Genomic DNA, 23,498 nt, shown 5'->3' with positions numbered 1-23,498 from the left:
TAAAAGATAATAATGAATTGACCAAATATTCATATCCTATTTAGAAAGGCAGAAATAATACAAGCTATTATCGTAACTGATCACATTTTTCCAACGGTTACAGCTCTGGAAATACAGCAGGCCTCTGTATACGCTTTTTCAATGTTACCAACAAAAAAGGATATAAAAGGACATATTATGATATAAAACTGCCTGAAATCGAAGCTGCAAATGCAGTAACCCTAGTTTATGTTGTGCAAATGGTTTGTAGTAATGTATTTTGTTTGGGAATATGAACTACTAATGCACAGTACCAGCTAATACAGTAAGTTCCTGCAGATGGGCCTTGCTTTCTGCTGAATCCTGAAAAGAGGCCACCCGTGTTAAATCAGGTTTAAAGTAATGTGATCCTCAATGCAGTGCAGAGTGAATCCTTATTAGGGGCTCATTTACTATCCGCATCCCCAGAGTTTCATGTTTTAATAGATTCAAATGTCCCATGGAAAACAAGGCTGCACATCTTCTTCTAAATGTGAAATTTTAGTGTTGAACTTGTTCAATATTAGGGCTGTAACCAGGGGTGGACTGGGGCAAAAAATCAGCTCTGGCATTTTTGGCCCAGACCAGCCCACAACATTATCGGTTGACTGAATCAAGCACTAATTTTTGAATGACAAAAAAACTTGACAGAGAGGTCAGATTTTCAGAACAAAAATTCAAAAACATCCCGAGAGACCTAAACAAACTTGTTGACAAGTAGTCCGGTCTGAGAAAATGTCTTAAAGCAAAGGTCCAGAACATCATTATGTAAAACTTGAATTAGTGCGATAGCTATATGTTGATGTAACCTACTAGTTTTATTAGCGTCTGCATGTAACCAGTAACTGACTATCAAAACCAAATAAATTCAGTACAGTTCAATAAACATTTTGGCAACACTTTTTTTTATAAATAACTTTTTATATAACTGTAAATCTTAAAGTGCAGAACTTAAAAAAATGACTGAACAACCTGAACCAACTTATAGACATAGTTAACAATTCCTAAATCTGAAAAATAAAAACAACTGAACCAGTGTGTGTGTGTGTGTGGGGGGGTACAACAGAAAAGGGGGGGCTGCCGAAAAGTTGTAAGAAAAAATGAAAGCTGCTACTGACCTCTCGCTTTTACAAAGTATTTTTCATGTTTTGTTGGGCAATTAAGTGACAAATATTGTACAAGAACAGCACTATATACAACCCTTACAATGTTTACTGACAATTATCACACCTAAAATAAGAAATAATATTCTGTACTTTTAGCAATCAGTTCTCAGCTGTATACCAGAAACATAGGGTTCTGTATGCTAATCAGTCTAAGTCTAAATGAGTACTACCCAATACATCACAGTGAACAACAACAATCTTTACCCTTGATCTGTGATAAAATAATCTTAAATGTTCTGTGCAGTAATGTAAATTTTAAGATACAATAAGTAGCACTCTATACATTTAATAGTAAACCTGAGAACAATAATAAACAGTAAACAATACTCCATATGGAGCTCCTGCAGGCCACAGCTCCTGTCAGAGAGAAGGCCCCTTGACTGTTGTGAGAAAGGTTTGAGTAGCTGAGCCACTTGATCCCAGGTGTGGCTCAGCTGACGACCCTGACTCAGCTCTGGGAAGACACCTGGTTTCCAGGTGGAGGGTCGTCACAGTAGGTAGATAGAGTGTGTTAGGAGGTTGCACTTTGTGTTTCCAGTAAATCAGAATTTTTGGATTATGGGTTTGTATCTATTAAATATATGTAAAAACATTGTGAAAATGGCCTGCTTTACCAAACACTTGATTGCAGTATCCAATACAACAGTTTCAAAATAATATTGTTTTTTTGTATTCAAAATTATCATAGAAATCATGAGCTACTACACTATAGCAATGAAAATTTACATTTTTGTTAAAAAAATTCCTTTCCTTGGGGAAATTCAGGAAAAGATAACAGAACATGTTTTAAGTTGTATTGACAGACTTGTTGGGACCTTGTACTGTGCGTCTCCAGTAAATCAGAGTTTCCATTGATTAGCTCTGCCTGCTGCTCTCTCTCTGGACTCTATTGTTGTCCTGTTTTCATTCATCTCCACACGCAGCACTAACAAAGGCTCGTCAGACTCGCGTTCTGATTGGCTCCCTGCCGGGCCCGCGCGCCGCCGCCGCCGCCGCCGCTGCCGCGAGCTCCGCTACAACAGATGGACAGCTCTCGCGCTCTCCTCCTACTTCTCCCACGAGCTCCTGGATGCGCGGCGGCTGCACGCGCCCCTGCTGATTGTTTCCAACGGCAGCAGCACGAGCGAAGAGTTTAACGGTTTTGACGGGGAAAAGGAGAAGAAGAAGAGCACCGACAGGAGGAGGAAGAGGAGGAGAAACACCGAGGAGAATCGTGTGAGGTGAGCCGAGAGACGAGCTCCAGAAGTGGGCAGGAACCAGACGGAGGGTTTCGGTGTAGCTAAGTGGGCTGATCGTGATGATGTCTGTGGGGTAGATGTCGCGCTACGGGCTGGGTGTAGTTTGATAACGCGGTTGTTTGTGCCAAAACAAGACTTAAAATGTTTTTGCCACATAAAACACCAAACAGCAACATGTATTTATCTCATAAAAGCACAGGCGACACGCACAGACTCCAAAAACCTCGAATTTGACGCGTTTGTGTAGCGTTTAACTCGCATGCAGCGATAATAGGCACAGACCCCAGCACTTTCTGTGATGCTCCAAGCTACATCTCCAACAGAAAATACGCATATTGTCACATTTGTTCTCTAGCAGGGAGTGCACATAGCTATGATTTAGTAAAACAGGTTACATAACGAGCAGTAGATAGTTAAAATTCCTCTCAGCGAACGTAAGTCTGGCTGGATACAGGGAGTGCTAAAAAGTGATGCTCACTCAAATGCCGCTATATGTGAAACTGCAGTTTAAGATCATCCTACATCCATAGTGTTTAGCTTTTTTCAGGTGGGGATTCAACTTTAAAGCTATTTTGAAGAGTATATGAACAGCACCATCTGCAAAATAATAATAAAGTTGAATTACCACTCCTAAATTACAACTAGAAAATCATCGGTGGGATTATTTGCACAAATTGCGCTAAAATAGTTTTTATGTAGGTGGATCTGATGAACTAACAGCTAAATATTCAGCCTCAGTCTCATCTGTACCATTTAACCAATCCATTTCTGCTTTTGGACATGTCAAGTGCCAGTTAAGATTGTAAACACTTTTAATTTAATTGATACGCAGTTGCAAGTTTGACCTGCATTTGTGATTTTTCTTTTACAGGGAGGATTATTTGCAGAAATATTTCACTAGAATTAGTTTTACATGCTCTTGAACTTGTCAAACCCTATTTTTTTATTATTGTTTTTTTTTTTTGATATGCAGTTGCAAGTAGACAAGGATTTGCAAGTCGGATTATTTGCACAAATGTTGCACTACAGTTACTTTTATGTGGGTCTGATAAACTACTAGCTAAACATTCTGTCAGCTAGCCATTATTTTCCTTTCTCTTTTGTTTGTTCTATAAAATGCCACACAACAAGCGCTGACATCTTAAATGTATTGTTTGTCCGTCTAAAACCTAATTTTATGTAATCAGTAAAAAAGATAATTATAATGTTTAAAAAGCAGGGAACAGTGATTTTCTTCTGTTTTTGCTTCAATATAACTTTGATTTAGCCACTTACAATGACTAGTTGTTTCATCTCCACCGTCAGCTAAGAGGAAAGAGTAGTTTGAACTCGATCTTTAGAATCTGAGCGTCGTATTCAGATTCAAGTCAAGCCTGGCAGCGTTTTTGACAACCCCAGTAGGCCTAACAAGGAACAGGACAGACAAACACACTATTTTTGGCTCAGTGTTTGTGGGCTAGCTGCTGAAGCTCAGATGTTTTCAGTGTTGCTATGACAATAGTGAAGCAGAGCAGTAGTAACGTGGAGAATGAAAGCAGGGGAGACGGTGTTGGTGGGCCTGAACAGGAGGAGGTACGGCGCTATTCATCGTCCGTTTCAACCAAAGACATTGACAGAGGAGGTTCAGAGGCAACGGGGCAAAAGGGCAGAAAACAAACGTGCATGTGGGTCAGTTAGAGGCAGAGAGTTTGGGGGAGAAAAGTCAGGAAGTTGCGGTTTAACAGCATGTTGGATGGCGTCTAGTTTTTCACAAGGCAATGTGAAGCAGATGAAAAGCCAAGAAGAAAGAAAGCCAAATGGAAAAAACAGGCAGCAGAGAGGGCAAAATTTTCCAATCAGAAAAATTGGACAGCCGGTAATACACTGAGTTACTGTGGTAGAAAACAACTGAGCAGATTAAAGTGAATGAGACATAAAGACACAGAGAAAGAGGAGAAGATGGAGGCTGAGGATTGGCTGACATTGTAATGAGGCACAGAGGAATACAGGCAGTCAATGAGTTCTACATTTGGAGTTGTCCAGTACAGAGATGGGAAACGGACTGGGTCAGCTGTGGGTCAGTCTGGCTGCTTTATATGCTGGTGTTGGCTCTGCTGCTGGACTCTCAATGCCATACAGATTTTTCTTTCTGTGGAGACAAGTTCCTCTTGTTCTAACAAACAAAACTGTCAACGGTTTGGAGATATTTTGCTTAAATGTCGAGGCCATTTGTTCAGTTTTATAGGCCTTGAAAACCATGCAGATTCAGTTTATGTGATTTACATGTTTTCCTGAATGACATTCCTTTTGAGAAAAATGTAGAGATTTCTATCAGTATTTTGCAGCGGAACTGATGGTACTTTGAGGTAGTATTCCCAAACCAAAAATTATGTTTGATGTGGATTAATGGCCAAAGAAGTGCAATAATTAGTTGTTCATTTCACTGAGCTGTAACTGTTCGCTGTGATAGTTATATCATCAATTTAGCTATCTCTAAAGTCTTAGCCTTAGCATATTTGAAAGAACTTTGGATTCTAATAATCTGTAATAATCCTCATCTATCTGGTACGTAGATATTTATCTGAATAATGCAATTATTTTTATATCTCAGTTGATTTCAGTTTGAAGGCTTTTATGTCAACAAAAATAACCAAAAGTATGTCTCTACCAGACAGATAGCAATAGCATTGAGACCACAATGCTGAAAAGATGCACAAAAATACAGCAGAACAGTTAGCTAAGGCAACAATGAAGTTTTTTTTGTTCCTTTTATTTTACAGAGTAGTATGAATTTAGCATCAAATCTCTGGTCAGATATAGAATTTTGCTAGCCTTTTACCTCTTATTAGGTAGCTTTTCTCTTGCAAGTTATTAATCAAAATAAGTTTGTGAACTTTGTTTTGTCAGTGAAAAGCTCTCCGATATTCTCACACATATGCAGAGGAAGGTATTTAAAAAAACACTTTGGCATCATATTGGCAACAGTGCTGAGACGTTCTTGAGTGTCCGGCCCTGCTTAACTGTAATGTAGCCTTGAATGCACAGACAAAACAAACCTTTGTCACAATATTAAAACAAGAACAAACCCTGCACAATATCTAACTTCATAATACCACATTGATATTGCACTGAAATAACTCCCAGCTCTGTCTCCCAGCTGAAGAAAACAAACTTGTCGCCAACAGCAAACACTAAATACATTTATTATGATGCTCTAGCAGCAGCTTTAAATGTTAAATATCCTTTTCGATTTTAATCTGAGGAGCCTGAGGTAACATTAGGAATGGATCAATTTTGTCATCGGATGGCAATTTGGTTGACCTAAAGTTCACATTGATCTTGTGACTTTCCAGACAATTGCAGCTTTGTTTTGCATTAACCATCGGCCACATGTCTGCCTCCGACCGCTGGCATCGCCCGTTATTGAATCTACGAGCACAACCGCCTTTGACCACGACTGTGATATTAAAGACTAATGACTTTCATTGTGTAGGTCAATGGTGAGCTTTTGAGTGCTTGACAGGGCTAATATAAGTGCTGAAATATTGATAGACCTTGGCATGGGGCTTGGCTGATTGGTGTTAAATATTTAATTCATCCACAATAACTGAACACATTTATTTCAGAGATTGACAGCCTCAGGCTATTTATCAGCACTGTGTGTTTAAAGCTGCTTGTCAGGTCTTTTGTTTACACTAAACTGTTTAGGTATGTGTCTGATCTCAGTATTCAGAGCCTGATAACGGTGTGAGGCAGTTTGTGCATCTACTCATGCTCGTGTGTAAACTCTATTTGGGCGTGCATGATAAGTCAAAGGTGCAGCTTGAATTGAGGAAGTTTTGGGCTGTGTAAAGGCTAGTGTCAGTTTCCTGTGTGACTGACTGAGTAAAGGAGGAAGTGAATTGACGGAAGGGGAGCACTTCCTTTTAACGCCCCCAGTCTTCCTCGTCTGTTTGCTGTCACACTCAGAAGAAAAGATCTTTGTGGGCCGTTTTAAACTGACACCTGAGTCATACATCTGCTAATACCTGAGGATACCTATAGAGACTGCCTGCCTAACATTTCGCTATCTGTCTCCAAACAGACAGCTCCCTCTCTCTGGTGACTCAACACGATCACACAGTCTTCTCTACGGTAAGATCGCTTATAGTCTTACAACACATATTTATACTGCATTTACTGCGTAGGCATGTCTCTATAACTTTTTATTTTAAAAACGGATTAGTTGTGTTACAGAAGCACTCACTTGTGTAACAGAGAAATGTGAAAAGAAATCATGCCTTTGTTTTGCATATTTTAACCTTTTTACCACTCATAATGTATTTTTTGATGCTGTTTCTTAGAAATTTGTATCTTTAATCTCCCATTCCAAGCAGCTCTGAGACAATGAAACCATAATATAACAGTGAAATTACTGAAAACCTGTATGTAAACAAGTCTCTAATGTCCAGTAATTGATTCCAATGCCGTATGGAATATAATCAAATCCAGTAGTTACTTGTAGCTGCAGTAAAAACAAAAAGACAAGACAAAAAAATATACCAGCATGTTACCAGCTCTGAAAAGTGTCTGAAGGCACAAATCTGCTTTGAGCTACATGAGTCCATGCTAATATCAGCTCAGTGACAATGGTGACATTCTGATGTTTAGCAGGTACAATGTTTAGCATGTTGACTTTCTTAGTTAACCTGTTATCCATCCATCCATCCATCCATCCATCCATCCATCCATCCATCCATCCATCCATCCATCCATCCATCCATCCATCCATCCATCCATCCATCCATCCATCCATCCATCCATCCATCCATCCTTTTCCAGAGTCAGTTCACAGTAGCAGTCTAAGCAGGTCATTCCAGATGTCCCTCTCCCCAAAAATGTTTCCCAGTTCCTCCTGGAGGATCCCAAGATGTTCTCAGGACAGATAAGATATGTGATCCCTCCAGCGAGTACTGGATCTACCCTGGGGTGTCCTCCTAGTTGGATGTGCCCAGAAAAGCACCAAGGGACAGCACTCAGGAGGCGTCCTGATCAGATACTGGGACTACCCCAGCTGGCTCCTTTCAACATGAAGGAGCAGCAGCTGAGTTCTGGAGTTTCTGATGTCCTCGCTTTATCATTAAGGCTGGGTCCATCCACCCTACAGAGGAAACTATTTTGATCACTAGTAAGCTTATGTTTGCTAGCAGTAAAAATAAAGTTCAGTAAAGGCTGATGGGAACGTCATTTGTTGAATTTTGGCCCGATGACTCTTCAGAACTGAAGGGGAGGTGAAAGAGAAGTCCAGTTACTTTTACTGAAACTTTTATGATTGAACTGAATGACTCAGAATCTGCACAGACATTTTGACCCCAAGAGGAAGTTAGATGAAAGGTCAGGGGATCGCCAAAGTTGCTGCAAATCGCTGGGAGAGAAACTGGAATGTCTATTAAATTTCATTGCAATACATTCAGTAGTTCAAATTTCAACTTCATGATGACATATATGGGATCACTAAAGTAAGAAGGATTTATCCCCTTAGTCCTCTCCTCACATCAGAGATTTTGTGGCGATTAAGTGTGATGAAGTATTCATTTCAGCTGTTTGTGATGCCTCTCTTATATGACGGATGTGGAAAATGTTCATTGAGGATAAATCAAGGATAGACTTGTGCATTCTTGCTCAGAACTCCTCTTTGCTTTGCTCTCCACAAAGCATTTTAGGAATTGAGACATCCTTTGTAATAGAGCTCCAGGATTGATTTCCAGGTCATGGGCTGCAGTACAAAGGAAACTGAAATTTGTGAAATGAGATGAGCCTATCCTCTCCAGAGTTGTGTAGCAGCCAGCCACATACACACAAACAGCTGACTGCTCCTCTGAGTACAGACACATTGCAGGTGACATGACTTAAGCCAAAACTAAATTACCAACCAAACAAATTTAAAGCTTTGATTTCAATTAATATTATGTCAAATCAAACTTATACTGGAATGAAGAATCACAGAGCTTGATTGGATTCTAGGACGACGGTTGCCAGCAGACACTAGGAATAGGTTTGATTGTGCTTTTTTTTAACTTTTGAATCCTGTGATGTTTAATTGGAACTGCTAATTACATGTACATCTCTTGGCTTCAAATCCTGAAGACAACCCTTGCAGAAATGAGAAAATCTTTCAACGCCCATCTTTGATTCCCCCATCTTTTCAACATATACTCCAGTTTAATCATTTTTTTCATATTGCTCCTCCACATACTCTTACAATCCCATCCGTTACATCAATAACCACTTTTTAGGATGTTTGGGCAATTCTTGTTTGAGATGTCACTGAGGACTGCAAGAAAGCATCATGGAACATGATTTGGAACCCTTTGTTTTGTTAGTTTTATTTAATTTTATGTGATTATAGTAAAACTAAAATGTGTTTGGAAGAGTTTCTGAGATAGAACATTTTAGTTAAAATAGGATTGATTTCTTTTGCCCTAAGCTTTTGTCCTTTGAAGAGAGTGAAATGATTTCTGCTCAAAACTACCTCTAACAGGGTTATCATCTTTCTTATGAGGCTAGCTCTTTGAATTACCTTACTTTAATATCTTTTACAGTATGTGTTAAACAAAGAAGTTAGACCTACATGGCACCACTGTGTTATGAATGATACACCTAATTATTCATTACCCTCAAACTTTGAATTACACTATTGCTGAGACTTTTTTGACATGTCTTATCAAGCCAAAGATTTGTTTATATATTTATCTTTGGACCAAAGTAGTTGACACACAGACCTTTTGACCCGTACTGTCAGTCATAAAGTTTTCCACTTTATGTTCTACATGCATTTAAATAAATATGCTCTTGCAAACACATCAGTATGGACTGTCAAAAAGGTCCATAACAACGTGTTTGTATGTGAAAACATGGAACACAAAGATTTATGTTTCAATAGTTTGAGATGACTTTTTTTTTTTGGATGAAATCAGAAACATCCTGTGGGTTTCATTTTTGAGATGCAAAGACTTTATAGTCAGTATTTACAAACACAAATATGACAGATGAAGGTGTGTATTATGCTTTGCCAGTAGCATGCTCCGTGATTAATGTTTAAGCAGCTGAAATAATTTGGAGCAGTGGGTGGCCCATGTGTCCTGCACCTGTCCATCTCCTTCCGGAGGCTTCTGTCCAGCTAGTTTGACACACACACACACACACACCGTCATTCATTCAGCAAAGAGGGAAAGAAAACTCTACGGGGAGATGGCAGCGTTCCACTTAGAACAGCTGCATGTGCGAATGTGCAATGTATGCTTACGTGTAAAAGAGAAAGGCAAGAATTAAAGGGCTGACAGTAAGAGAACATACATTGTAAGACGAATAGGAGAATGTGGACAGCAGCTGCTGTGCTCCATCACACACTAAACGTTTTGATTGTGAAGCTAGACCAAACCAACGGTGGTTTAACTGTCAAAATCTTTTGATGAATAGCTGACAGGAAAGTAGATATGATCTGGTGTTATTGTTTACAGTCTGAAGCTTTACTTCTTCCTCTTCCTGCAATCACTTTCCTCCCCTTCAGGCCGTCCTCTTCGTGTCTGTGCTGGCTGCCGGTCATGAGGAGTCATGAGACTGAATCAGATGGATGAGCATTAACTCTCTCTGTGTTGCTTCTTTGTCTTTCAGCTCCTCTCATGCTCACTGAGGATGGATGATACACAAGACTTGGTTCAGATTGGAGAGAACAGATTCATTAGCAAGTAAGATTTCTGTTCCACACATTTCTCAAATGAACACACAAATAGTTGAATGTAAAATAGATGACAAACATATCAAATTAGACATTTTTTCATTTATTAAACCTTATTAACCTTTGGTGTGTGTATGATAGACACATATGTTTACAATCACATGGTGTGAAATGGGAAATTAAAGCAACACGCTGGTGGTTTTAGAGGTTTCTGCATGTCAGCTGCTCAGAAATTTCACTGTTGAAATGTTTGTATGTAGTGTATGTGTTTGAGTTACATAAGAACCTTTTAGTGCCCAGCCCATATAGACTTACATGACACTTTAAAACGGCTAAAATGACATTGATCCACATATTCAAAAAGAGACCTTAAATTTCTGAAGAGTTACTTTTCATGTTAACTAAGCAATCCGACGCCCAACATAAAGGATTATTTATCGTTTTTTTAAAAAAAGTGGTCTCATTACATCTCTGTATATGCAGGAATTAAACAGAAGTGAAATTAATTCTCAATTATTCCAAAATCACAAAAACAAGCCCCAAATGCTGCTCTTCAGGAATGTTTTTATCCAGCCACATCAAGATCTTACCAGTTTGTATCTGGATATTTGCTTTGCATGCAAGATTTTTTCTTATTTTTCATGCTCCCTGCACAATATTAGAAATCATCTTGCAGAGGCATTAAGTGCCAGTTATATGTTGTAACATCCGTAACATGAAATACATAAAAACATGAAAGTTTCAGTATCACTATATAGAAATGCACTCAAGAGAAGGGACTGATTTGGAAACGCATAGGGATACACTGCCAAGCTGTTATTTGCTGCAGGATCCAAAATGTATGAGGAGATGGCCAAAGAAAATAGTGCTTTCTCAAGCTAGATTGTTTGGAAATCAGAACCAGAAGACAAACAGGACACAAACATGGAGATGGTTAACCTTATTTTTCAGCGAATCAGCTTTTAGCTGGAATGTGTTTTAGATTTTTGTTTTTTTTAAATCAACTGACCAAAAGCATTAGCCCTGCAGCTCTGAAAAAAAATGTACTGAACACTCCTTTAACTGTGTGTTTAGGAACAGTGAACTTGTTGTTAATTTGTGGAAAATGCGTCAGCAAAATACATGCAGTGCATTTTTGTAATATTCTATAATTTCAAATTTAGAATTCCAGGGAAGTTGTTGTTAAAATCTAATGCAGACAGTTGTTGAAACTTGTATTCTGCATATGCAATTAGGGCTTAGTTCAGTATGTCTAATGCATGATCATTTATATTACTATGTATATGGTTTTACATACATGCTACATTGTGACGTACTTTGTATTTATATCAGAAAATATACTTACTAATACTGAGCAACTGATGTAAACATTATCATGTAGCCTAACATAAATGTCGGGATGAGGACAGGATTTTAGTAGCATAATTTTAATGCGATAGACTCTACATTAGCTGTTCCTTTAAACAGTCTTCCCTGTTCACTGATTCACCTTCTCTGTCCACAGGACAACCGTCCTCTCACATCTTAAAACATACAACTTGTATTATGAAGGACAGAATCTACAGCTGCGGCACAGAGAGGTTAGTGTTACCAGCTGTCTGTTTGTACATGATTGTTCTTATTCTCATATTTTGTTTTCAACAAAGAAATCTTAATGCCTCTAGGGTTCACCCCTGTTGTCCTTTTTATGTTTGCTCTCAGTCCTATGCAGTTTAATATACCCGACCCATTATATGCTCAAGCCCAAAGGGGTAATAACTGTCTATTGTGTGTATTTATGTCTGTCTGCATGTGCATTGATCAGGGCTTTTGTCTACTCACAGGAAGAGGGGGAGCTGATTGTCGAGGGTCTGCTGAACATCTTTTGGGGCCTGCGACGTCCAATCAGGCTTCAGATGCAGGATGACCACGAGCGAATCCGACCACCTCCCTCCTCCACGTCCTGGCACTCCGGGTGTAATCTGGACAGTCAAGGGTAAGTCATCCAGACAGATCCAGTTACACATCAGTGACCGGAAATGGTGATACACAGGTCAGTGAGGGCAAATATGGATTCTTTCTCGTTTTTCCTGGAGATATTTATTGACATTAGTGTTGTAGATTTATATAAGAGTGGCCGTCTTGTAACTGGAAGGTTGCCGGTTCGATCCTCGGCCCGTCGTGCTCATGTCGAGGTGTCCCTGAGCAAGACACCGAACCCCTAATTGCTCCTGATGGGTTGTGGTTAGCACCTTGCATGGCAGCTCCCGCCATCAGTGTGTGAATGTGTGGTGTGAATGGGTAAATGTGACATATCATCATGTAAAGCGCTTTGGATAAAAGCTCTATATAAATGCAACCATTTACCATTCATGCAAGTTCAGTTTGCTGAATCTCTAATTAAACACCAGTCGGCTGCGATCTATAAACAAAGTCAACCTTTTAAGCCTCATTTAAAATCACCAACTGAGCCCGAGACTAAGTTGGTGATTTTTGCCCCAAGCTGTTACAGATCAGTCTGTCAATAGACTCAAAGCCCCTTTTCAGCTCTGTAACCCCATTCATTAAAGAAAGCTATTCTTGTTCCCACAATAACATATCTCACTGGCATGCAGCTCATGTTTGAGTGCTAAAATTCTATCCAGTAGATGGATAAAATAGCATGAAACATTTATGGCAACATTTACCAGCAAGAAAAGACATCTATCAGGTTTTAATAATGTGAATTTTGAAACTTATATTTGCACTCAACCAAACAATGCTGGTGAATTGTTCCAAAATTACACAATTCTGTAAATGCTTTCAGATCTCCTGAAGATATTTCAAACACAGAAAAACTGCATCAACAAAGAAAGCTGAAACTAACAACCATGGACAGGACACATAAAACAAACACATTAAACAAACTTTTGCTATCTGACAGAAAATGTAATAATTACAGTTCCCTCGCTGTCAGTGTTTGCAGTCATGGTGATGTTGTCATTCCAAAGACCACACTCTAGATGTTATTAATTAATATATAAAGTTTTTATGTACAAAATACTTTCAGATGTTGCATTAAGGTTTGCCAGCTTACAGGTCCTGTCTTTTGTCTCTTACAAATGCACTCCTGCTTGTTTCTCTTTGGAAGTTCCCCCAACAACACAGATGGTCAACAGATGACACAGCAGAGCCCACCCACAGTGGAAGTGACGCCACCTGAGAGCCAACTAGAGGACAACGGTGTGACGGAGGAACAGATAGAAGGTAACTGGCTTAAAAGACAGTACAAGTGTTGAAACGTGCTGTGTGTTATTCTTTGGTTATAAGGATCCAGTAAACATCACACATTAGTAAAAATACATGAAATATGTAAGTTGGTAAATTTAACTGTTTTGTTTATGGTATCTTGCCATGAAAAAAGAAACGTTGCATTAAGTCTTTAAGAGCAAATTAACTTGGCTGTTATAAAAACCTTGCTGTAGACCAAGTCTGTAATTAGCTCTCAGCTGCTTTATGTAAACATACAATCACTGTTTGCTGGAAACCTCTCATCAACAAACTGGCAGTTTCACTTGGAATTAAAGCCTTATTTTTTTTTTTTTGTTCTTAATTGTTCTTTTTTTCATCTCTTAGAGGAACATGTGTGTACTTTAATAATACCTGTAATATTGTGCTTTTTTGGATTGTAAGGATTATCTTATAATCAGAATTACTAATTATGTTTCCAGTTCTGCAGAGGGGATTTACTTTGATGATTTCAGTGTGAATGAATACAGCTTTAAATTAACACATCCACTAATTGAACGTAAAGCCTATTTTCCAAAAATTGGAAGCACAAATATGATGTCTTCTCAGGAATAATTAATATTGTGAGATCTTAGTTTAAGCTCACATTTCAGGCCTCTTTTCAGCAAATTCATCACATGTCCCCATAGTGTGTCTTTCAGTTTTTCAGCTCAAAATACAAAATGCAAAAAGAATTCATTTTACCATGTCTGTATAACCCCAGCTTTCAGGAGTGTTTCAGATTCGCTGTTTTGGTCTGAAAACTAATGAATGGCTACTGTTTCAACCTTTTCAGGGAAACACACTGTCTCTGTTTGAGCTGGATGGCTATTGGTTTTAGTTAGGTGTTACATAGAACCTGTGTTCAATTCTTATTTACTTATAGACTTAGAGGCATAAAATAAAGGCACCTAAGTAGCTTCCCATGTTTACAGCAACTGCAAATTGTACAATAGAAATGGATTGTCACAACATGGGGCCTTTTAAAAATAAGTAAACATTTTTGGAATTGCTTTCACAATGAAGACTGAATAATAACCGTTAATCTAATGGAGTGATTGTTGATTGGACAGAGGACAGTGAGAGCTCCACTCAGTTGCTCAGAACGAAGAGTGATGCAGGGGTCTTAAGACGGGGCCAGCGAAGGTCCCCTAGTGACCAGAGGAAAATCCGCCGCCATCGATTCTCCATCAATGGGCACTTCTACAATCATAAGGTAATGTCATTACCAAATGTTTGTCAATAGATCCCTTGAAAGACAAATTATGTGATAATGTTTGTGTTCTTCATAGTTACACTAAGATTATATACTATTTTAAAACTTATTCCTCTTCCAACAATTTAGTCTTGCTTTAATTTATGTTAAAACAATACATTAATAATCTAGTTTTGCAGACTCCAAATAGTTATATACCCATAAAGTTATGTAGGAAACAAATGAATGTTTCTGTGTTTTGTTTTTCTCCCAGACAGCAGTGTTCACTCCTGCTTATGGTTCAGTCACTAATGTTCGCATCAACAGCTGCATGACCACACCTCAGGTGCTACGAGTTCTCCTCAACAAGTTCAAAATTGAAAACAGTCCAGATGATTTTGCCCTCTACCTCGTCCATGCAAGTGGAGGTGAGTATCCGTCATTACTTGTTCCAGAGTCTAAAAAGGGGTTAAGCACTGTCGAGATGGAGTTTAGGCTCAGGTGGTAAATGAATTGTGCTCACATCTTACTTGATGGTTAAGATGTAATCCTAATTTACAGTTTATCTCAGTAGCAGTGTAATTTTCACATTTTTCCAACCATCCTGGGGCCAATCTCAGTACATTATCAAAATCATTATACAGAGACGAAACTTGCAAAGCATGGCAGATGCATCATAATGGAGTGCATATTCACGCAGGTTTTTAGTAAAGTTAATTTTTTTTTTTTTAGGTTTTACATGTATTTAAATGTTTCCTGGATTTCAGAGGTGCATTCAAGTCCTGATATGAAAGGCTGACAATAGAGCTTTTCCACTGTGCTAACACGTCGCCTTCCGTTCAGAAGCGGTGTTGATGAGAAAACGTATCAGAAGGAACTACTCAGTGTTTTTAATAACACGCCATTCATTGCAGACACTTGAGTAAAGAACCATAGCATCTTATTCTCTTCTCTGGTGTTTTTATTTGTAGTGTAGTTGTGTTTTTAGGCACATGTATAACAGAACTTCAACAGATACATGAGTTAAAACTGTTTGTCATAATATTAGTTTGTTGATCTCAAGAATGGAGCACAGATTTAGCTACACATTGGCACATAAACACTTTATTTCTCTGCATCCAATTCAGCTGTTTAACCTCACTATATTATCAGAGCTGAGGCCTGTACTACAAAGCAGGATTATAGGTTATCAAAGTAACTAACTTTTTAGGGCTCTGATATAACTCCTAGCCTGCTCCTGGAAAAAAGCATTACCTTCCTCGGTGCACAGATACTGAGAAGGGAAGATATAAGTTGCAGAGCTGAAAGCAATTTAAAAGACATTTCATTATTCTAAATGCTTTCTGTGCAGCAGTATAATCCTGAAACAGAAACGGATTAAAAGACTTAAGCCTTATAGCCTATTTGGCCTTGTAAGATTTGCATTACTTATTAGTTTGAATGATGTTTTAGATTTGTTCTTTACTTGTTCCCAAAACTGTTTAACACCGCCAAGATTGTTGTTTAAAGGATATGGCTAATACTGTCTTACACACCAGAGGAATAAATTTAAGCAAAACATTTATTGAACATAATATACAGTAATAATTATAGGGAGATCTACTTGTGCCCTCATTGATTTACTGAATTTAAAACCAGCTTTATGATGCTGCTCATCCTAACTGTGGTTGTTAGGTTAAGTGAAGTCAGATAATGAAAAGAGAGAAAAGATAATCTGAGTATGTTAAACTCGCTTCGTAGTACCGGCATCTGGAAAGGCCACATCTCAGCTAGTAAACAAACAAAAGTCAGCAAAATAGTAACTCTGCAAAGTAATGAAGCTTCCAAAATGATGCAGAGTTCTGCACAAGTTCGTTCAAGAGCAGCAGACTCTGTCAGATGGTGGTTTAGTTACACTCGGCAAAATATGCTGTCCACAACTGAATGGCTTTCATGGTTTGTTGATCGAATTTTCTATTCCCTCCCAGCAGTGATGTTTTGGTCGAACAGTGGAATGTGTCTCTCCATTATGGAAATGAGGCCTAGATTTTTTTGGAGAAAATTGTTTCACAAACAAAATCATCATTACTGTCGGTTACAAACGCAGACTTAAGTTTTGTAATGCAAAGCACTGACTTTAACCTCTTAAGACCCGAGTATTGGTTGGACTGGGATTTTTTTCTAGTTATTTGGGATAAGGAGTAACCAATAAATATAATAATTGGATAATATCTAATACCTGATTATTATGTTTATTACATTTACATTATATTTTTTCGGATTTACATTGTTATTGTTATTACTATTATTTTATTTGTAGTTGTAATATTAGTAATAGAAGTAGTAATATTATTATTATTATTAGTTTTAACAATACGCTCTTTTGGAAAAACAACAACAAAAAAACAACAAAAACATGTCCACATATGTGGATGGCAGGTCTGAAGAGGTTAAAGATGATTGTATCACCTGAAGTTTTACAAAGTTGTGCTTTGTTGCTGTGCAAAATATTACAAAAAGCAAAAATAGAAGTGAGTGTTTTGGGGAATGACTGTGTGGAGGGTATTTATTGAGCTTAAACATACAAAATTTCTCATACGGTCCTTTATTAAAGGACAGCACTACATTATTTGCAATTTTTTGTTCTCTTAGTATGTTTATGGATGTGTTGTTGTTTCAGAGCGTGTGAAACTGAAGCGGACCGACTATCCTCTGGTGCTGAGAGTAATGCAGGGTCCATGTGAGCAGGTCTGCAAAGTTTTCCTCATGGAAGAAGACCTGGGAGAAGAAGTCACATATGATGTAACATTCCATATTTATTGTAACTTTCTGGCTTGATACAGGAACACAGATATGACTCTGCTATAAACGACCACATCTTTGTCCTTTTTGTGTGTCACCCTGCATCTACAACATATTCACCTCGTTTTTTGTAGGACTTATTTATCATTGAAATCCTCTGTCCTTCCACCAGGTGGCGCAGTATATCAAGTTTGAGATGCCTGTTCTGCAGAGTTTTATCACCAAGCTGAAAGAAGAGGAGGACAGAGAGGTGCAGAAACTCAGAAGAAGGTACAAGAAATACTGTATATAATTCACCTCACCAAACAATTGCCACATATTTGTTAAATCTTATGATTGTACCAAAATGTTCATACAGGAATGTCGGTAGTATTTCTTTTTTAAATCTCTCTGTGCTCTCTCTTCAAACTTGTAGATATAATTACCTGCGGTGTATAATTGAGAAGCAGCTCAGTTGTCTTCCAGAGGGGGCGACGTGTATGTGATCGGCTCACGGTGAGGATTCCCTCCACCACACCAAACTGTCAAAAACTTTCCCAGAGTACCATATCCTCACAACCGTGACCAAGAACCAGCTGACAAGAACACAGCATATGTGTTTTCAGTGACTATTCTGCTCCTTTGAATTCCTTCCTCTGCATGGGGTATTTTTCCAGCTGATCAACCTACAGAACAAAACATGCTATATTGTGTTCATGTTGAATGTGACCATCTCAGCAATAGTCTTGACTCACATGTCATAAAGAGTCTTGATTTGACCCGATCACTTCATCTTTCTATTCGTCGTTACACACAGTGCACGCAGAAAGACATTCCTCTAATCCTGAGTGGTATAAACCTTTTTGCAGAACAGAACTTTGTTGAATGAGTCAAAAATGAAATGCCTTTTCTTCTGTCTTCCCTCCAAACAATATTTAAAATCAATTTAAAGCACAAACATCATGGTCTAAGGTCTCAGTAAAGTGCCTGTTTGAAGGGTTCTCAAAGCACAAAACAAACTTTGATCTGTACTATTTTAAATTGTCGTGTGGGAAATTTGGGGGGGGTTTACTAGGAAAGCAAATGAGTGTAGCCTCAAAAGCATTTATTATTCAGTCCCAAAATGCACTTGATGGTTCTATTTTCCTCCTGTTTGAGCATTTGTTTAATATTTGAACTGATAAATTGACTGTTTTCATTTTATTGCACTTGAGGAGTTAAATGCAGGGATTATTGAAGGCCATGTGAACAGATCATCTTCTTATGTTACCGTCAGTCTGTTGGAAGTCTGCTCGTGTCTGTGGCGTTTGTGCAGGCAAACAGACAAAATGTCTTTGTCATGTAGTTAAAAAAAAAAAGATAAACGCTTGCTCACTTATCTCTGTAAAGGTTAAGATGTTTATTTTATATTTGTGTAACTACAGCCAGCAGCTAGTAAGACTAGAGACAAACAGCGAGCCTGGATATGTTCAGAGGTGATGCATAACACCTGCCAGCATCTCTGGAGCTCATTAACAGACACGTTGTAGTTTGGTGTTGTTTATGTGTCAGACTATTACTTTCCAGAGGCTTAGTTTGACAGATAACAAAACAGCATTAAGTTGTATTTACTCTTCAGTTTTTGTAAGAGTAAAACAAACAAGAAATAATGTTAACTAGTGAGCTGGTGCTGGTTGGCAGATTTTACTGCCTTTGCTTTCTAACCCGCTGCTCGCTGTAGTTTCATATTTACCACACAGACATGACATTGCTATTAATCCTCTCAACAAACTCACAGCATGAAATCAAGTATTTCTCCAAGAATATCAGACTGTTCATTCAATGAAAGTTGTATATTTTAATTAAACTGTAAAAAAATGTAAAGGCCCAAGTACAATAGTTGAAAGTTAGCAATAGCTAGAAACTCTCTGTGCAGCACATCAGTCCCATGATCTGCGTTGTCACTATCAAATAATATTAGACAAAAATCAGAAAGAAATCTACCCTGAAATAGTTTTAAGCCTTTAAGCCTCTTTTAGTCCTTCTACATGCATTATTGTCTTAACCTAAAATGAAAGACTATTCAGGGATGATTCTTTTTTCATTTATATCCAGCAAAAAATGACACAAAGCACAATACAAAAGTGAAATCCCACAAGACTGTGAAATATGCTGATGATCTTTTATGAAGGATGTTTTCAGTGTGTAACTGAGCATTTCAAAGCAGTACAATTTGCCTCCACATGTACAGCACTTTGCATTCGTCTGCTTTTGTCCGTCGGTTCAATATTTCTAACGTTGCTGAAAATCTCGCCGTAAAACACACATCCTCAAGAGTGTGTCTGTGACACTGAGAGCATGCATGTTATATTTTTAGTGACTCTTTAAGACTTGCCTGCTTTTGTATTGCGTCTTTTACAAAATAATGAAGAAATTTTAGTCTTTAAAGTGTTAAAAACTCATGCCACTACTTGGAAAATGTAGATTTTTTCGAACAATGATTATTATTTAATAAAAAAGTTGTTTTGGGAAAATATGAATTTGTATTCTCTGTCTCTGTCTTGTTCTGGTCAATGTTACGTAATGATGTGTAAATAATGTTGTACAATTTAAACACCACTTGCTAAGACAGTATAGAAGCAGCATTAGTCATTGCGGAAGCTTCAGGAGAGCTCGTTAAGTGTCCTGGTTTGTTCACCCAGTGGGCGCTAAAATAATTCAGACACAATTAGAAAGACGAATGTTGACCCACAGGTGTGATGTCGGTAGTACAGCAGCTTACCGTACGCTCAGCCAATCAGCATTTGAGAGACGCAGTGATCCACTCCACCTGATTGAGATTGTCTGGAGGATAACTGACTGCCCCTGAAACATACCTTCTCACAGTCGGTCAGAGGAGTTTGAGCTGCAAACACATATTGTGGTTTCAACTGTCAGAAGAGGAGCATCACCTAAACGGCCGTGTTTCCATCACCAGCAGATACTCAACAGGTTAGAATGTTTACTCTCTGAAAAACTTTTTAAAATTTCTTTTTAGATCTAAATGTTACTTAATATAAGAAGGCGTGAAAATTTGTCTTGGAAATTTAATGAGTTGTAGAAATGTTAATTTTTCCCTTAGTTATGTGAGTTTCCCGCATTGTTTGAAGCCTCACATTATTGGCACAAATTTAAGGCACATGTCTAGAAAGCCCAGTTAGTAGCCTACTACGCATAATGATTTGTTTTATCTTTGTGACGGCATTGCTGTAATCTGGGAGTCACTGGATTATTCTCCCAGCAAGTGACCTGGTGTAATTATAGCTCAAGTCATCTTCTAAGAGGGCACAGATTAGGACTGTAGACGGTTTGTTGACGGCACAGAAAATTGTGTCATGTGGCTCACCGGTCGTACTTTTCTTAAACCACATTGTAAAGATACTCTATTGCCAGTTAAAGTTCTGCATTTAAAAGTTAATCCAAGCAGAAACGCACCTAAAAGTAAAAGTGTTACATTGCAATCATAGTCTTATAATGTGCTGTACGTGAATCCTCAACCTGAAAAGTAACAATATTTCCATTTGGAATTTAACAGAATAGATGCACAGAAGAGCATAAAATAAAACCACAGAAGTACCTGAAAACTGATCTTGAGTTAATGTAAATATTATTGTTCTATTTCACTGCTAACATTTTGTGGATATCAGAAAAACAGGGCAGTTTATGAGATAATGCATTGATTTTTCTCACAGTTTTGTTGCAAACTCATCATCAAAATTGCATAATATTCACCTGATAAATATTGTTATCACTACCTATTATGATGAATGACAATACCTGGCACGAATTTGCAGTATTTAACTTTAACAATATGCATTTATTCCATAGTGTTTTTTATAATAGTATTTACTACTCGCATAATCAACACAGGTTGCTTTTCTAAAAAATACTTGGATCACTATAATTACTGCATGTATAAATTTGAGTGTGGGAGTTGCAATAACAGGATTTTTATAATTTATATAATTGCAGCATTGCTTAGTGTTTATATTATCTAATATACACATAGATATGCAACTTTATATCTATATATTATGTAGTATACTTACCTATTGCATCCTACCTATACAATTAATAGTGCACACATTGTGGGTCATGGATTTATTAAAGTCACTCGCTAAAGTCATCTCTCCCATTTCCATTCATCTTCATTTAATTTTTACAACATTATTATGTAATTTACTCCAAACAAATGACTATCAATTAGGCAGGCATCCTTCACAGATCTAGGACCAGGCTGCCTCAAGCAGACACTAATTAGAGATTGTGAAAGCTATCTGATCCCTCGTCAGCTGCAGCGTTAAATTCTGCTGCGCTGCTTGTGTAAAATGAGATTCTCAAAGCTGGATTAAGAGCCGTGATCTGTACTGCTCTTAATTCATCTGTGACGCAAAAATACCAACCGCAGAAGTAAAGCTGCACTGAGAACATCTCTTCAGTCTGTTTATGTTGTGTGGGAGCATTGTGTGCTTTCAGGAGCCAGTGGTGGAATTTAACTTGGTGTTCATCTTTGAAATATTTGTACTTTACCTGAGGATTGTCATCTTATGCCAGAAAGTATTGTACTCGTTCATTTGACAGCTGTAATTACTAACTATGTTAGAAATCAAGACTTTGCTTACAAAATACATGATTAACTTCTAAAATATGTAGCAACATTACAGATTAAGTCATTCACCAGTGTTTGAATTAGTAATGCAGCCACTGAATACTTTTTCCTTATATACTTTAAGTATATTACATTAATATTACTGAAATGCAACCTAATTTACTTTGGAAAGTTTGCTAACATTTAAAGATAAAATGTATTCATGTACTTATTTCTCAAGAGATGCAAGTATCCAACTATAATTAATGACAGATCCACACAACAGATGCATCTGTTTCTAGTGCAGTAACAAATTGAATCCTAATGTTTCCTTAATTTTATTTCTACAGGTCAAAAACCATGTTAGGCCTGCAGAAACTTCCTGTTGCAGTGGCTCTGTGTTTGCTTCTCCTGGCCACACTATTACCCAGCTCTGAGGCCCGTCGTGGAGGTGGTGGCTTTGGCCGAGGAATGCGAGGCGGAGGCTACAACCGGGGCTACAGCGGTCAGGCCTACAGACCAGCACCTGTCCAGACCGGTGGGGCCAGTGCAGGGAAGGTAGCCGGGGCAGCTGCTGCTGGGGCAATAGGTGGAGCTATGCTGGGGTCTGCCCTGAGCCGCCCTGGGTATGGGTATGGTGGAGGATACGGAGGATATGGAGGATATGGTGGAGGATTTGGAGGATATGGAGGAGGGTATGGAGGGTATGGAGGGGGATATGGCTACCCACACTATGGAGGTGGAGGCAGCAGCTACAGGTCTGAACCAGAGGGCTCTGGAGATATGGGCTACTACACTGGAGCATCCAGTGGGCCCATCTACAACAGCATCATCGTTGTCATTGGCTCCCTCGTGTCCCTGCTGCTGGGCCACTGGGTGGCAGTCATGTAGAGCCGGACAAGGAGCTGAGATCCTCAAAAATAGACACAGAACCAACCCACCCCTGTCCAAAAATAACCCGTGATCTGCCCGTAAAGACAGCTAGACCTCTGAAGAATGAAAATTAGTTGCAGCTAATTGGTTTTTCCAACGCTTCAGTGACCCTCCGTGAGGACAAGAAGATGAATTTAACATATCAGTGGGACCCTGTCTGCAGATGTCCTGCTAAACATGAATCTGATTCAGTATGTTATGAATAATTCTTCAGGATAAATCTGGTCAAGAATAAATTAGATGTTTAATCAAGTGTAGTCAAGAAACAATGTCATAACCAGAGTTTAAGAGCAGCTGAGCACTTGATTTATTAATGCCATTTTTCAGTATATTTCATCAACTATCTAGATCAGTTAGACTTTTTTTCCCTTGTGATTTATGTTCTTCATATTCAGAAGTTTATTTTTCAAGTATACTGCTTGTGAACAGACAGCTTTATAAAGTAAAATACACATTTTATGCTATTTTGTAGTTTTTTTATGGAGAAACAGACAAAGGAGTTTCCATGTTTAATATTGTTATATAAATAAATAAATAAATGCCACAGCCGAAAAACATTTGTGTTGATTTTTTCCCCCTATAATACACAGAGCAAAAACCAAGAAGCTAAGTTTTGATACTCAAAAGTGTATACAGAGTT

The 23,498-nt window shown here is 38.2% G+C and overlaps 2 protein-coding genes across 2 annotated transcripts; both read left to right on the top strand.

The window, feature by feature from the left end:
• The first annotated feature begins 2,191 nt into the window (after nucleotides 1-2,191).
• rassf2b (Ras association domain family member 2b) lies at nucleotides 2,192-19,838 on the top strand. The gene is made up of 11 exons (XM_022196083.2): nucleotides 2,192-2,404; nucleotides 6,486-6,535; nucleotides 10,055-10,128; nucleotides 11,623-11,698; nucleotides 11,942-12,093; nucleotides 13,228-13,343; nucleotides 14,438-14,580; nucleotides 14,834-14,987; nucleotides 17,219-17,340; nucleotides 17,513-17,610; nucleotides 17,756-19,838. Exons 3-11 carry the CDS (start codon nucleotides 10,076-10,078, stop codon nucleotides 17,823-17,825), a joined length of 984 nt encoding a protein of 327 aa, XP_022051775.1. The 5' UTR covers nucleotides 2,192-2,404; nucleotides 6,486-6,535; nucleotides 10,055-10,075; the 3' UTR covers nucleotides 17,826-19,838.
• Nucleotides 19,839-20,038: 200 nt separating this feature from the next.
• On the top strand, nucleotides 20,039-23,407 carry sprn2 (shadow of prion protein 2). The gene is made up of 2 exons (XM_022196061.2): nucleotides 20,039-20,289; nucleotides 22,276-23,407. The coding sequence occupies exon 2, from the start codon at nucleotides 22,286-22,288 to the stop codon at nucleotides 22,814-22,816; it is 531 nt and encodes a 176-aa protein (XP_022051753.1). The 5' UTR covers nucleotides 20,039-20,289; nucleotides 22,276-22,285; the 3' UTR covers nucleotides 22,817-23,407.
• Nucleotides 23,408-23,498: the final 91 nt, after the last annotated feature.

Source organism: Acanthochromis polyacanthus, chromosome 7 (genome assembly GCF_021347895.1).
Source record: "Acanthochromis polyacanthus isolate Apoly-LR-REF ecotype Palm Island chromosome 7, KAUST_Apoly_ChrSc, whole genome shotgun sequence".
Taxonomy (NCBI): domain Eukaryota; kingdom Metazoa; phylum Chordata; class Actinopteri; family Pomacentridae; genus Acanthochromis; species Acanthochromis polyacanthus.
This window is presented reverse-complemented; position numbering and strand designations above follow the sequence as displayed.